The 16266-nt window shown below is 36.4% G+C and overlaps 1 protein-coding gene across 2 annotated transcripts; it reads right to left on the bottom strand.

Annotated features, from left to right (window-relative positions):
• Positions 1-1509: 1509 nt before the first annotated feature.
• Positions 1510-15894, bottom strand: THAP2 (THAP domain containing 2). Of its 2 annotated transcripts, XM_032295730.1 has the most exons (4): positions 15704-15894; positions 6269-6464; positions 3511-3977; positions 1510-1662 (listed from the first exon to the last, which is right to left on the bottom strand). In XM_032295730.1, the coding sequence occupies exons 1-3, from the start codon at positions 15772-15774 to the stop codon at positions 3558-3560; spliced, it is 687 nt and encodes a 228-aa protein (XP_032151621.1). In that variant the 5' UTR covers positions 15775-15894; the 3' UTR covers positions 1510-1662; positions 3511-3557. The 2 variants fall into 2 exon arrangements, with proteins under 2 accessions (XP_032151621.1, XP_032151615.1); XM_032295724.1 differs by lacking the exon at positions 1510-1662 and having other exon boundaries at positions 3314-3977.
• Positions 15895-16266: the final 372 nt, after the last annotated feature.

Genomic DNA, 16266 nt, shown 5'->3' with positions numbered 1-16266 from the left:
TTTAAGACACATGATTTGCCCTATTTTAGTAACCTGGTTCATATGTTAAATAAAGAGTAATGTGAACAGCAGACAGAATTTGTTGGCAGGAGACCTATGTTCAATCTAGAACTGTCTAGAACACATTTATTATCTAGACATTTCTATTCCTTGTGCAAGTTGGCACATAGTAAATGCCAGAATGAATAAATAAATTACATTAACAATGATGTCTTCATGTGTAAATCAGAGATAATACCACCTACCACACAGAATGTTTGTAAGGAAAAAAAGAACAAATAAGTACTGAAGTGCTTTATAAGATTCTGAGTTATTTAAAAAGTCTGTGTTAATAGGTTTGTTATTTTACACAAAATATCAAACTTCAAATGAACTCCAGTACTGGGTTTTGATATAGTATTTTATTTAGAGCTATGTTTTACTTTTAACAAAGATACCATTAGTAACAAATTTGTTCAGTGTTCATTTTAAACAGTAAAAATGTCTTACAGCTCATTCAATAAAAAACCATACTTCAGGTCAAATGCTAATGTCCTTGTACCTCCTTTGCTAAGTCAATATAAGGAGGAATCTGTTTTGTTTCAGAACAAAAGCATTTGATTATAAAAAGGTCTACAGTTTACAGTTTTTATTGAATTCCAATTCAACAGCATTTATCAAAGGACTTTATTTCTTTTATGGCATTTAACATATTATATAATAAATATTACTTGTTTCTCTCAGGAGACAGAGCAACTTGAGGGCAGAAAATTATGTCATATTCCTTTTTATATCAAGTACCTAGCCATTGGCTGGTTCTTTGTAGAGGTTGGTGCCCCGTAGACAGAGAACAAATGAACAGAAGATCTGTGTTGTGACTAGCAGAGGAAAAAAGCTATTATAATTTCAGTTAGTTTTACGGTCAGAGTGATAAAAAAAAATCTATCAAACTGAAAACAGGATTTTTAATCGACTCCTTTTAGGTTATTCTCTGTGAATGAAGCTAGTTTTAAGGTAGACAAATGTATGGTAATAAAACAATTTGATGGGAAGAGTTTGGAGCAAGTTATCAGGACAGTAACATGAAAATGACAGATAAAACACAGAATAGTTTACAATTACTGAGTAGTAGTTTATTTAATACTGTCACATAATAATGAATGAAGATGAAGTAACCTTGTCAAAAGGTTGTTGTATTTTACAATATTTTATTTTTATGATTTAAAAAATTTGTCAAAATATCAAGATATTATTGCAGATGGGTACTGGGCTACATAAATAAGTGTTCTGTAGCAGGGGTGAAGGGTGAACCACATGAGAGTGGTTATATTTGGAAAAAATAGTTTTTATTCAGAAGATTGTTTGTCCAACTTATTCTGAGTTATAAAGTAGATATGGTCAGTAAATAATATGCTGGTGAAAAGTTATTTGAAACTATACTAGAAAAAAATAAATATATAATAACAATTCCAAGGAACTACATCAAATACCTAAGATAAAATAACTAGCAAGATTTATAACATCCACAAAAAGATTTTCATAAATACCTGTTTTAAATACCTCTGGGAATTATAAGAGACTTTTACCTACCTTTGCATTTCGTTGGGAGGCATTCCGTAGTAAAGAGTGCTAATACTGTAAAAGAATTGTTGCTACGATCCAAGCAAATGCAATTGTTAATGGCTGGCAAAAAAAGTTTTAAAAAAAAATCATAAAGTAGCTCTTACTTTACAGGGAAGATTTACAACAATTTATGACTTGGTATATGCTACCTTCATATGTTAGTATCACAGGCTTGAATTAAGTAAGTTGAGTTAAATAACTTGATTATGTATTAACAAATTTTTACATGATTTCAACAAAGCTGTTTGAAGCAAAGGGTTCCTTTTAAACATTAGTAAAATAAAGCAAACCCTTTAGTTGTTCGAGTGGCAATAATAAGAATAGTTCTGGTACTTTTATTTTGTAAAATAATTAGCATTTGCATACCACTATCACAGACATACATATATTTCCATAGGGAACATTTCCCTTATGCACTATGGTTGCTCTATTTGTTTTTTGTTGTTGTTGTTGTTGTTTTAGAAACAGGAGTCTTACTCCATCGCCCAGGCTGGAGTACAGTGGTGCAATCACAGCTCACTACAGCCTCAACCTCCTAGGCTCAAGTGATCTTCCCACCTTAGCTTCCCAAATAGCTGGGAACATAGGCATGCTGGTTGCTCTATTTCACTCACTAATAAAGGAGATAAAAAGCAAGCTGATGTCTAAGATAAAGTGATAACATTTTAGGTTATTAATACAAATTGTGAAGATATAAGTAGTTTCCCGTGATTAAATTTTACTGTGGGTTTATGAAGAGGAAAGAAAAAGCCCACAATATTGATACGCTTGCTATTTTTGAGGTATAGTACGTATTTGGAAAGTAGTTAAAAAGAAAAAAAAAAGCTTAGGAGTTTTGGTTATCAACAAATATGGGAGCACCAATTTTGAATGGAAATGTAAGATTTTTATTATGAGAAAAAGAGTAGTATACATTTATCTATTTGTTTAAGATAAAAGCTAGGTCCTGAACTCTAAATTATTTTACGTTTTCTTAGGTGAATATAATCACCTACTAGATTTTACTAATTTGAAGTACTTGAGGCTTTACCTAGTTTGGATGACTCAATGGTACCTCACATTCAAATATTTTCAAAATATTTTACAACCTATTTTAAAATAGAATATTCTTATGAGAGAGGCCATCATAATCTCACTTTTACTGGTTAAAAAAAATACAGAAAGTTTAAATTTAAAAACTTGCCCTGTACCTTTTCTTTTCTTTAAGAGTCTGACTCCGTCACCAGGCGCCAGGCTGGAGTGCAGTGGCGCGACCTCGGCTCACTGCAACCTCCGTCTCCCGGGTTCAAGCAATTCTCCTGCCTCATCCTCCTGAGTAGCTGGGACTACAGGTGCGCGCCACCACACCCAGCTAATTTTTTGTATTTTTAGTAGAGACGGGGTTTCACCATGTTGGCCAGAATAGTCTCGATCTCTTGACCTCGTGATCCTCCTGCCTTGACCTCCCAAAGTGCTGGGATTGCATGCGCAAGCCAGTACCTTTTCTTTTCTATAAATTTTTCAAATCACAGTGCCTATTATAATTTAATTAATACAAACCCCAGCAGTTTTAAGGTCATGTTAAATGTTGGTTAACTCCTATTTCGCATCTTATTTAGAATGCAATATGCCAACTTTGGTACAGGAAAAAATTCTTTTCTAATATAAGTTAAACATATTACTTATCATAAGCTGTTCTTTAACAGTAGTTTAAAAAGACAAAAACAAAAAACACCTTTCAAACAAACACTTTCCTAGGAAAATTTTTAAGTACATAATTCTAATGTAAGGCACTTCCATTCATTTTCAAATAAAATTTTCATAAAAAGTTTTTTGTTCTTTTGTCAAGTCTTCACAAATTACATAGTGATGTTACTTCAAGTAAAACTTTATTAAATAATGTATTTTGGCATAAGTACCATAATTTACCTCTGAAGAGAATGAAGGATAGCTATCAAGCTCTGTGCAAGCTAAACTTAAATGAAAGTACTCTTGGTCTGTTTTAGATTTATACTTGGCAGTGTTTTATCTTGCTGATCTTGTTCAAGGAGCTTAAAATCTTCCAAAGGAAGACTTCTTAAGGCAGTTGGTAAAATGTGTTCTGATGTACCTTTAGGTAATACATTATTTGCTTCTAAATTCTTTACCAAACACGTGGCTTTGATCCATCTTCGAGTAGCTCTGCGTTCCTTTTGTAGGCAGGTTTTCATTTTTCTTCTTAAGCTCGCTATTTCTTTTTCCAGTTTAATTATCCTCTTTTTTGCCTCCATAGGATTCCTAAAGGCATAACTGTGTTCAAGTAGTACTTGCTGACTACTAATGTTTGATTTTAAATTAGATGGTCCAGCTGGAGAACAACTGTTGTTTTTCTTCAAAAGATTCCTTGACTTGAGTTTCTGAGCCGAATAAAATTAGAGGGTTGAACATAAATTATGAAACATCACAAATAAGCAAATACTGTCCAGTTCTGGATAACAAAGTATTTAAACTGCTTTTTAAAAAGTCAATTTTAAAACTTTAATAGGAAATGGCAGCAGCCATCTCATGTAATCCAAGATTAAGTTTTTTAACTGGTCGAATTGACTGTAGTCACCTATTTCTTTTTGTCCTATATCCAGAGAGATTCAAACACTGATTTGGAAATAGACAATAGACTTCCAAGGTTTCTTCCAAATTATTGACTATGATTCCATAGAGACTTTAAAGATCCTTTGCAATTTACTTACCAAGGTCAATTCAGAATATATGTAGATATTTTATTATTTATGAAATTAATTTGATCCCCTTTTAATTAAACACCATTTTCTCAATTTGATGAATATTTTAGACCCAGGGTCCTACTTATTGAAAACTGAAGGATGTGTAGAAATATATTCTTAAGTATCAAGCTTCTAAATAGATTTACCTATTAATTCTTCATGGTTACATCTTCAAGGATTTAAAATCTGGCTAGGAACATTTGCCCAAATCAGGAGATTTTTTTTTCTTTTCTCTCTTTCATTCAAATGGTCATCAAGTCCTATTAATTCTACCTCCTAAATATTCCTATCATGAATCCTCTCCTCTCTGTCATTCTTTTTTTTTCTTTCTCTGTTACACAATAAGACTGAACACTGTCATTCTTAATGTCACTATGTATATTGGGCTCATATCACATCTGTTCTGACTATATTATTCATTACTGATCTCTCCACTGCATTTTGATCCTCATTAATCCACATTCTGCCATGAGGATAATTTTTCTAGAATATTTGACATTTCTATTCTGGCCAAATTATTCTTTGCCTATCCATTATCTAAAGGAAAAAAAAAATTTTTACATGGCATACTATATAATTTAGGATCTCACCACATTGTGCAATTTACCATCTTGATTTATACTCCAGCAATACTAAGCCACTGAGAGTTTCCAGATTATATCATATCCTCATAAGTCTGTGTTTTTCATTCATTAAACATTTATCGAAACACATACTATGAATTCCTGGGGATACTACACTGAACAAATAAGACAAATATCCTCATGAAACCTACAGTTAGTCCCTCTGCCTAGGGAATTGACAGGAACTCTTTTTTGATCTTTATATCTCCAGCACTAAGCTTAGATTCTCGCATGATGAAAAGTTAGTTGTATTTATTAAATAAATAAATGATCAAAATATCAAAAATAAGGTATATTTCAAATTCAGTAAGTATCTGAGTATATACTATATCCCAGGCACTGTTTGAGGTGCTGAAGATTCACAAGGGAAAAAGACAAAAGTTCCTGCCCTCCTGGAGCTTTTCCAACATCAGTGGTAATTAGCTTACCACAACCTCCTCTCCCATTCAAATAATAACTAATAACATTTAAAAGTTTAACTGTTACAAACAAGAGAAACAGTAGTTTTTCTTCTCTCAGAGGAAAACATGTTTGTCCTCCTTTTCAAAGCTAAACTATTTGTATTCATCTTACCCATTCTGACCTTTGGGGACCCTGTCTTTCCCAGCTAGGTTTTCCTCTCTGGTCAGATCTTCCCTGACTAGATAAAACATTGTTTTAATTCATTCATCTTGCACCTTAAATCTTTCCTTTTTTATTTTACTTTACTTTTTCTTCATTCCTTCCTTTTAAATATCACTTTCTAACATTTATTTCCTACTCATCCCTCAACCCATTGGTTTTTGTTCTCATTATGCAACTGTAATTGTTCTGTGCAAGGCCAAGATCGCGTTCCTCTATTCTAAACTCCCCAGGCTTCAAAAGCCCACCCTAAATGCCCAAGCTCTCTGAAGTTTTCTGTTATGCCTGCCTCTCTCTGAACTTACATTCTTTGGTGTAACTCTAGCTGTGGTGCTCTTAAAGTAATTTGCACATGCTATTTGTATGTCATTTTTAAATCAGAGCAGAGTGATGCTGGATGTTTCATTGCTTATATGATTTTTCAGTTTTACCAATGGTCTAATTATTAATAATAATTAGTAATAATGTAAAATTCCAATATAGTAAAACAATTTGGATTGGGGAAAGAATATTGGAGTCAGGAGACCCGAACTCTGATTCCAGCCTGCACCTTTACTGTACAAGAGGAAGGTCTGCAACTTTCTTGAGGCATATCACTATAAATGAATTTCAGTTAATAACTGCATAAACAAAAGGAATGGGTTCTAAAAATGGTTTTTTAAAAAGGAGAGTAACATTACCTACCATAGACTTTATATGGGTACAAAAATCAAAAATGGTTGGAACAGCATCCATTTTAAGTCGTCGAGTTTGTCCTGTTAGGTCAAAACAGGAGGCTTCAAAGTGCTTTGAACAAAGAAAAGTGTGTTTTCCTGGCACAAAATTTTTGCGCCTAACCAGGCGAACCCATTCTTTTCTTCTTTTAGGATCCAAAGGAAACCTTAAAAAAAAAAATAGGCAACTCAAATTCCAACTATCATAATTCTGGTTGCTCCTAAAGGATTAAAAGAAATTTAGAAGGTAATGATTAAAAATGTGTCCCATTTACATAAAAAAAATTTAAACTCACACTATCCAGACACTGGAACAGAAACCAATTCATGGTAATGTTTTATAAGTTAAAAAAAAATTAGTCAAAACCTGACTTGAGTGGTTTTATTTTTCAGGGTTTTTAAAAAGACACATTTCTTCCCAATTAGCCCTTAACCTGGGCAGTAAAATAAAGCATGACTAAACTGATTTAGATCAAGTTTAAGTAGAACCATTATAAGCAGGAATAATTTCACCATACTTTAATCCGCTGCTGATATATGTAGTCAAGAAAAATCAGATTATCTAAAGATTAAATTTTGTCAAGGAAAACCTAGGCAGAATGTGGTACTTCTTCCTCTATGTCACATCATTGTGACACTTACCACATTGTTTTGTAATTTTTCCATTTTAGTTTCCAGTAACATAAAGATTACAAATTTCTTGAGGACAGGGATCATTATCATCACATCCTGTCATGTATTTATCTTTGACACTTAGCACAATGCTTTGCAAACAGTAGGAATTCAACAAAATTTGCTGAATTAATACAAATACAGAATATTTAATAATATACTGTATTTTATGTAGTTAAACAGCAAATATTTTTAAAAAGTCAACTCTTCAATTAGTAGTGCAGCAGAAAGACTACTTACAAAAAGGCAAAATATTTTGTAGCAATGTTTTTCCTTTCATATTTCAAATATAAAACATAGTTGACCCTTTAACAACATGGGTTTTGAACTACATAGGTCCAATTATATGTGTATTTTTTCAATAAATATACTGGAATTTGAAACAATTGGAAAAAACTTGCAGACAAACCGTGTAGCCTGGAAGTATCAAAAAAATTAAGAAAAAGGTATGTTATGAACACATAAAACATATGTAGATACTAGTCTATTTTATCATTTACTACCACAAAATATACACAGATTTTAAAAAGTTAAAATTATAAAACATTTATACAGAAATCATACATGGCATCCTTCAGTCCAGAAGAATGTAAACAAATGTAAAGATGCAGTAATAATTGCATAAAACTAACTGTAGCATATACTGTACTACTGTAACAATTTCATAGCCATCTTTTGTTGCTATTGTGCTGAGCTCGGTAAGTGCTGTGAGTACCCACTTAAAGTGCTGTGTGATGCTAATTATCTCTGAGCAATTTGTCTCTCCAGTAAATTGTGTATCAAGGCAGAATGTGATCTCTAGTAGTTCTTGCATATTTTTCATTGTATTTAGTGTAATACCATAAGCTTCAAATAATAGCATGATATATATATATATATATATATATATATATACACACACACACACACACACACACACACATATATATAAAGAGAGAGAGATATTTAGGTCTGCAGTTGTGATTGCTTGCCAATTTAAAATAAATAAATCTAGCACCATTGTAAAAAAAAAAATTCATCAAGCTATTGCTACAGCTGTGCCAGCAGGTGCAAAAACCTTGCACTTTTTGTGAAATATCTATTCCATAGGGGAAATGCAGCTTTTATGTGAGTGCACAATTGCTGTAAGAAAGGCATACCTATATTCCAGGACTACAGGTAGATTTTTTTTTTCTTTTTAGAAAGAAAAGTTTACAACGAAATCATATTAGAGTTTATATAGAACCGTAATATGATTCAAGAAAAAGTGAGGTTGTTATATGATAAAACACAAGGAAGGTGAATGATCTAAAGCTGCAGAATTTAATGTCATCAGAGGATGTCTGATGATTTTAAAAAGAGGTTTGGCTTAAAAAATGCCAAGATAACAGAGAAACAGCTTCTGCTGAGCAAGAGGCTGTGGATGAGTTCCCGTATACCATTAAGATCATTCAGGAGAAAGGATATCTGTCTGAACAGGTTTTTGATGCAGGCAAAAGTGCCCTTTCTTGAAAAAAGTGCCACAAAGGATATATATTAGTAAGAAAGAAAAGCAAACATCAGGATTTAGGCAAGAAGGGATAGGCTAAACTCTCTTTTGTACAAATGCAGTTGGGTTTATATCAGTTCTGCTTTCATCTATAAACTTGCTAAACCCTGAGCCATGAAAGGGAAAAATAAACACCAGCAGCCAATCTTTTTGTTATAAAATAAGAAGGCCTGGACAATAAGAACTCTTTTTTCTGGATTGGTTCCATTGAATTTAGGAAGTATGTTGTTAGTAAGGTACTGCCTTTTAAAGTTCTTTCCATTTTGGACAATGCCTCTGGACACCCAGATTCATGAGTCCAACACAGAAAGTGTCAAAGTGGTCTACCTGTCCTCAAATTCAATGTCTTTAATTCAACTTCTAGATCAGAGGTTCACAAGTTTTAAGGATCATTACATATGGTACTCTATGGAAAGGACTGCCAACGCTATGGAAGAAAACCCTAACAGAGATAGAGAACATCATGGAAGTATAAAAGGATTGTACCATTGAAAATTGTTACAGAAAAAGTGGTGAAAGACAACAAGCCCCAAACAATAAATACCTGCAAAAGAAAGTATGTGGGTATGTTGCGCATAACCTCACAGTCTTTATAACAGAGCTGATAAGGGAAATCATGAAAGAGATTGTAGATATGGCAAAAAAGGTGGGCAATGACAGGTTCCAAGATATGGATCTTAAAGTACTTCAAGAGCTGATTTAAGAAACCACACCAGAGGAATTAACAGAAGACTGCTTGATGGAGGTGAGTGCTTCTGAACCACTGCCAGATGATGAGGAAGAAGATGTATAAGAAGCAGTGCCAGAAAATTGACATTAGAAAATCTGGCAGAAGGGTTCTGATTATTCAAGACTGCTTTTGACTTCTTTTATAACACGGACCCTTCTATAATAGGATCACTGAAATAAAAGCAAACAGGGAAGGATTGGTACAATATAGAACCATTTTTAGAGAAATGAAAAAGAGTAAGGTAGAAATTATGATGTATTTCCATAAAGTTAGACCAAGTGTGCCTTCCTTTCCTGCCTCCCTATCCAACTCTTTCACCTTTGCCATGTCTGAGGCATCAAACCAACCCTCCTCTTCTTCCTCCTCCTCAGCCTAATCAATGTGAAGATGACAAGGATGAAGACCTTTATAGTGATCTACTTCCACTTAATGAATACTAAATATATTTCCTCTTCCTTAGGATTTTTTCTTTTCTCTGAGGCAAGAGTTTCACTCTTGTTGCCCAGGCTGGAGTGCAATGGCACGATCTCGACTCACTATAACCTCTGCCTCCCAGGTTCAAGCAATTCTCCTGTTTCGGCCTCCTGAGTAGCTGGGATTACTGGCATGTGCCACCACACCCAGCTAATTTTGTATTTTTAGTTAGAGATGGGGTTTCAATATGTTGGCCAGGCTGGTCTCGAACTCCCGACCTCAGGTGATCCACCCGCCTTGGCCTCCCAAAGTGTTGGGATTACAGGTGTGATCAGCTCTTGAATTTCTTTAAGATCCATGCCCAGAAGGATTTTCTTAATAACATTTTCTTTTCTCTGGCTTACTTTATTGTAAGAATACTGTATAGAACACAACATACAAAATATGTGTTGATTGTTTATGTTATTGGTAAGGCTATTAGTAGTTCAATTTTTTTTTTTTTTTGTAGAGGTGGGGTTTCACCATGTTGGCCAGGATGTTCTTGAGCTCTTGACCTTGTGATCCACCGGCCTCGGCCTCCCAAAGTGCTGGGATTACAGGCGTGAGCCACCGTGCCCGGCCTAGGAGTTCAATTTTTGGGGAACCAAAAGTCATACTCCGATTTTTGACTGTGTGGTGAGGGAGCTTCTGAGCCCTGAAACCCTGCATTGTTCAAGGGTCAACTGTATACTAATATGCATCCAGGATGTACCTCTTAAGGAAGAGACAAATATAAGGGGCTATCTCTAAAAATTCTACCAGTGACTTGGAAATATAAGAATTAACATTCATATGCTGTAAGTTTGTATAAAACTCTTTAGTTTGACTACATTATCCTTTAAATATTATGAAATGACTAGTGTTCAAAAAGACCACAAAATCCAAGTTAGGAGATTATGTGGTTCAGAAGCCCCCAAATGCAGCCTCCGTATGTAACGCCTTTGGGTATATCGCATCTACTAGGTTTGCTCACATTACCAGAAATGAGGAGCACAAAGAAATGAATGTTCAGATTTAGTCAACACTCTCCCATCTTCTGTCCCCATCCCCCTCAACCCTATACGTACACCGATCTGAAGATACTAACATCTGTATGTCACTCTACAATTCACATATAGGTTTTTTCCTATAGAGAATTTCTTTTTTTTTTGAGACGGAGTTTCACTCTTGTTGCCCAGGCTGGAGTGCAGTGGCACAATCTCTGCTCACTGCAACCTCTGCCTCCCGGGTTCAAGCGATTTTCCTGCCTCAGGCTTCCGAGTAGCTAGGATTGCAGATGTCTACCACCACACCTAATTTTTTTTTTTTTTTTTTTGTATTTTTAGTAGAGACAGGTTTCACCATGTTGGCCAGGCTGGTCTCAAACTCTTGACCTCTGGTGATTCACCTGACTTGGCCTCCCAAAGTGCTAGAATTATAGGCATGAGCCACTATGCCTGGCTGGAAGTAGAGATTTTCTGATAACTTATTTACTCTGCCTAGCCTCACCTCAGTAATAGAACCAGTCTCATAATAATCACTGGATGTTTTGTAAAATCACTCAATAGTATAAACAGCGCTATTTTGTGTGCATCTTCAATAATTAGTTGAATGCCTCTTACATTCCAGGCACTGTCCTAGGCACTGAAGACATAGTAGTAAACAAAACAGACATAGTACCTTTCTTCCATTAGTGTATATGGTAATGGGGAATGTAAGGAATTAAATAGCTGGATGCAATAGAACAGAGAGGCCACTGTCTCTAGACTCAAACCAGGGCACCAATCTTGGCTCCCTTGCATAATATCTGGGTGACTTTAGGCAAGTTAACCTTTTTAGGTCTCCTTTTTATCATCTATAAAGTGGGGATAAGAATAACACGTAGTGTGGTCATACGGATTAAACGAAAAAATGTGAGTAAATGCTTAGCCCAGTGCACAGTACATGCTAAATACTAAATAAATGCTATTTATTATTATAATAAAAGTAACTACAAGTGTCCATGAGTCTTATAAAAGGGTAAGTACAGGGTTGTATGAAACCATAAAACAGGGAAGAGCCAGTCTAGTCAGAAGGCCTTAAAAATTATGGGGATCGGCCGGGCGCGGTGGCTCACGCCTGTAATCCCAGCACTTTGGGAGGCCGAGGTGGGTGGATCACGAGGTCAAGAGATCGAGACCATCCTGGTCAACATGGTGAAACCCCGTCTCTACTAAAACTACAAAAAATCAGCTGGGCATGGTGGCGCATGCCTGTAATCCCAGCTACTCAGGAGGCTGAGGCAGGAGAATTGCCTGAACCCAGGAGGCGGACGTTGCGGTGAGCCGAGATCGCGCCATTGCACCCCAACAGATTAAAAAAGAGAAAAACTCTGCCTAAAAAAAAAAAAAAAAAAAAAAAAAAAAATTATAGGGATCAGCTAGGGAAGTTAGGGTGCGACAGTAAAGAGTGCTAAGAATATCTCAGGGACAGAGAATAGTGTTATATCATGAAACAATACTGGAGGGCCTTCTAAATCAAAGAGTAATTTTGAACCTTATCCAAAATGGCAATGATAAGTCACTAAAAGGCTAATTGTGAGAGCTGATTGTTAACAGAAAATTTGTGTGCCAGTTGTTAAACACAGCTATTAAAAATTAAATTATATAAATTTGCAGTTAAATACATTAAAAGGAAAGGTAATAAATAACCAAAACTCCCAAATTTCCTAGTGATTTAACTGTCACCTTTACTCTTAAGGTTATGCCTGTTGTATCTGTATGGTGGAAATACTACAGAATAGTGTGAGACTGCACATCTCTTCCCAACTCCATGATCACTGATGTCATATTGATAGCTTGAAACTAGACTTGGGAGTAATATTTATATCATAGAAAGCAGGGACACACTACAAATCAGGGCTTTTCCCCCTCCCTAGATAACTATTTATTAAATATTTAGCAACATACTACTAATTATAGAAGAATGGCTAGCAGTGCATGGATGGAAGCAGTGAGCCAGTTAAGAGCCTATTGCAATAATCTAATTAAGAGGTAATGGTGAGAAGTCAAGGGAGGAAGACTTTCAAATTTCCGGATTGATGGTGTCTTCATTCACTGAGAAACAGAGTACAGGAAGTGGGGGTATGTTTGGGGAAGGGCAGTTTGTCAATATAGATAATGAATCTGGGAAATTGGAAGGAGACCAGAGAAATACTAGGTAGACACTTGGCCTATAAGTTTGGATCTCATTAGAAGGAGATGGATTGGAGACATTGATTTGGGCGGCATCAACAAGTAGATGCTGAGACCACAGGAACAACTGAAATTATTTTGATATGAATGTGAAGACCTGGGCTAAGGTGTAGACAGAAGAGCAGCAGAGGTGATTGAAGACAGCCCAAAAAAGTAAGAAGATAATCATAAAATTAAAATAATTCAAAAGTAGAGAGTATTTCAAGGAGGAAATGATCATACAGCATGAAAAATGAATGCAGAGACATAGAGGTCATGTTAGCAAGAGCAATTTCAGATTACTGGGGAAACTTTAGAGTGGGCTAAGAGGTAAGAAACATACAGTAAGTTTAAGCAAAATAACTTGCACATGGAGATATAGAAGTCTACTAACGGCTGGGTGCAAGGGCTCACGCCTGTAATTCCAGCACTTTGGGAGGCGGAGGCAGACGGGTCACAAGGTCAGGAGTTCGAGACCAGGCTGCCCAATAGGGTAAAACCCCATCTCTACTAAAGAATACAAAAATTAGCTGGGCGTGGTGGCACACCCCTGTAATCCCACGTACTCGGGAGGCTGAGGCAGGAGAATAGCTGGAACCTAGGAGGTGGAAGTTGCAGTGAGACGAGATCTCACCACTGCACTCCAGCCTGGGCAACAAAGTGAGGCTCGTCTCAAAAAAACAACAAAAAAAAGAAGTCTACTAATATCTTAGTAGGAAAGGAGTGAATTAATTAAGCCTGGTTTGTATTTACAAAATAGGAATGTAATTTTATTATAATGAATACTAATTTAAGATCTAAATTTCTGAGGTTACACATGAAAATGTTAAGTTCATAGCAGGCAAATTTTATGCATGTTATTGTACCACCATTCATCCCTTTTTTATTTATTTATTTTTTTGAGACAGGGTCTCACTGCATTGCCCAGGCTGGAGTACAGTGGCATGATCATGGTTCACTGCAGCCTCGATTTCCCTAGTTTGGGTAGTCTTCCCACCTCAGCCTCCTGAGTAGCTGGGATTAGTCATGCACCACGACACCCAGCTAATTTTGTGTATTTTTTTTGTAGAGACAGGTTTCACCATGTTGCCTAGGCTGGTCTCAAACTCTTGAGCTCAAGTGATCAGCCTGCCCTGGCCTCCCGAAGTGCTGGGATTACAGGTGTGAGCCATCACGATGGGCTAAACATTGTTATTGGTGCCTGGACTCCCCTCTCATCTATCCAATGAAATTGCTAAATTCATTAGTTTCTCCTCTAGCATTTCTCAAACTTGTCTCCTCAACTCCATTTCTACTCTAATACCACCCTACTCTGAAAAATTGGGTAGACTTTCCTTGTTTTATTTACTACAGCTTCCTAGTTTTTCTCTGTCAGCTCTCACCTTACCTAATCCAATGCTGATTGTGCTAGCAACTGAGTACAGGGTTTAGTTTAGTTGACACTGTAGAAGACTTCCCTGTGAAAGAAAAAATAGGTAAATTAATATTCCGTAATAAGTTCCTTTCTCATCAAGTTCATCCCTGATGATGCTTGACCAGCACTTTCAGTAATCCCACGATTCTCCACACTGCAGCCAGAGGACTTTTTAATATGCAAATCTAATCATGCCATTCTTCTTAAACTCTCCAGGACTTCTCAAGTACTCTTAGGATAAAACAGAAAATACTTAAGCAGCATACAGGACCAAATCTGTCATCGTCTCATTTGAAATGTCATATCCTTTGAGAAGTGCTCTTTGACTTTCCAAGACTAAGTTAGGTCTCTTAATGTTTCTTTTGTGGCACTTAATTATAATTATTTATGTCTTTATCTACGATTAAATGTTAAACTCCAGGAGGGTTAGAACTTTCCGGATCCTTTGCACAATGTCAGGCAATTAGGAACTCCGTACATATTTGATGGATGAATGAATAAAGCACTACATATGCGTGAATTGGTTTAAAAACAGAAAGATCACAAGGATTTTTTTTTTAAGTGGCAGCTTTTAATAAAAGTACAGTTCGTAATAGTGAGGTAGGGAAAAAGGACAACGATATAATTTCTACATACCAACATATACGTTGTTAGGTATATAAAATATATAAAGTCAGAACTAGCATCACTTAACTTTTTAATGTGTCTTTTCTTCAGGCACATGGCAGGCACTTAAAGAGAGGGTAAACATTTGCCTAGTACCTGTTATTTCCCAGGCATAGTTCAAAATGCTTTTAAGAATTCTGGCTTGACAGAACTAAGGAATTTTGATTTTTCTTCCAGCAAACAAAAAAAAACCTAGGTTCTTTTTATTACTCTTCTAGTAAGAACAAAAAGGTTATCTTTTTCACTTTAATTAACATCGCTTAATTCCATGGCTATCAAAGATGACTCAATTCCTCCGCAGAATTACTTAGATTCAATTAATTAGGTTAGAAATATAAATGCCTCCCATGTCAATTCATCTAGTGAGAATTTCCTAATTTTAACGGGAACACAGCAGGCTTTTAAGGAGATTGCTGATTGAATGGGAAGATCTCTGTCTCCCTTACGGCGTCATTCTCGTCAAGACCCGGTCTAACCTGGGAGTAAAAGTGAAAAATTACGATATCCTCTTGTTACTTTTTTACTAAGCGGTAATCACCAAACAGTACTTGGATTTCTTTTAGAAAATTAGTAAAGCTTCCCCGAAAGCAGGGTAAAATTGGACAGATTTGAGAAACACAAAGGACATATGATGCTTTCCTGTTACCAGCTGGGAAAGTTATTAGAATTAAAATCCTCCTGTTCCTTCTACACAAACGATACCGAGAATAGGAACTCCCGTCTCCGTCACTCCCACTCCCTGCCCAGGTTACCTGTGGAAGCTGATGTTAATGTGCTTGTTGTAGGTAGTGGCACAGCCCGCCGCGGCGCAATTGGTCGGCATTTCCCTTTCCCACTCATTCAGCGCCCTTAGGTCTCTACTGAGGCGCTGGCTGCTAAGTTTCCTTCTGGCAGAGGCTGGACAATCGAGGCAGGCGTGCCTTAATCGTGAGAGCCAAGTGGGAAGAAGGGGTGTGTATGTGGGGGCGGAGGCGAGGGAGGGTCAGCCTTCCGTTTCTCTTTATTAATATGGCGGACTAAAGGCCACAGAACTGGCCCTCCTGGAGCTCTAGTCGCCTTCGTTTGACTTCACCAACATGGCGGACACAACCTGTTCTTTTTCCCCGCCCCCAAGAGGGAGCAGGTGTACTGCGTTTCTTTGGCAGCGGTCCTCAAAGCAATTAAAGGAAGAGGTGTTTTCCCCTCCGATTATTATAAATAACGATAAAGAGTTTTACAATAAAACTCTATCAAGGCTACGACTAAGAGCAGCTCCGCTTACTTCTGCATGCACCCAGCTGTACCAGGCCAGATCCTGAGGTGGGTGTGACCCGTA

This window comes from Sapajus apella, unplaced genomic scaffold (assembly GCF_009761245.1).
Source record: "Sapajus apella isolate SASKATOON/1434 unplaced genomic scaffold, GSC_monkey_1.0 scaffold2, whole genome shotgun sequence".
In the NCBI taxonomy this organism is placed as follows: Eukaryota; Metazoa; Chordata; class Mammalia; order Primates; family Cebidae; genus Sapajus; species Sapajus apella.
This window is presented reverse-complemented; position numbering and strand designations above follow the sequence as displayed.

What these genes read in the sequence shown, in the direction of transcription:
- THAP2 (XM_032295730.1), bottom strand. Translation starts at nt 15,774, where the DNA reads ATGCCGACCAATTGCGCCGCGGCGGGCTGTGCCACTACCTACAACAAG. An exon ending in ATTAACATCAGCTTCCACAG is followed by an intron (nt 6,465 to 15,703) that starts GTAACCTGGGCA and finishes TTTTTTTTTAAG; the next exon opens with GTTTCCTTTGGATCCTAAAA. An exon ending in GTACCCATATAAAGTCTATG is followed by an intron (nt 3,978 to 6,268) that starts GTAGGTAATGTT and finishes TATTCGGCTCAG; the next exon opens with AAACTCAAGTCAAGGAATCT.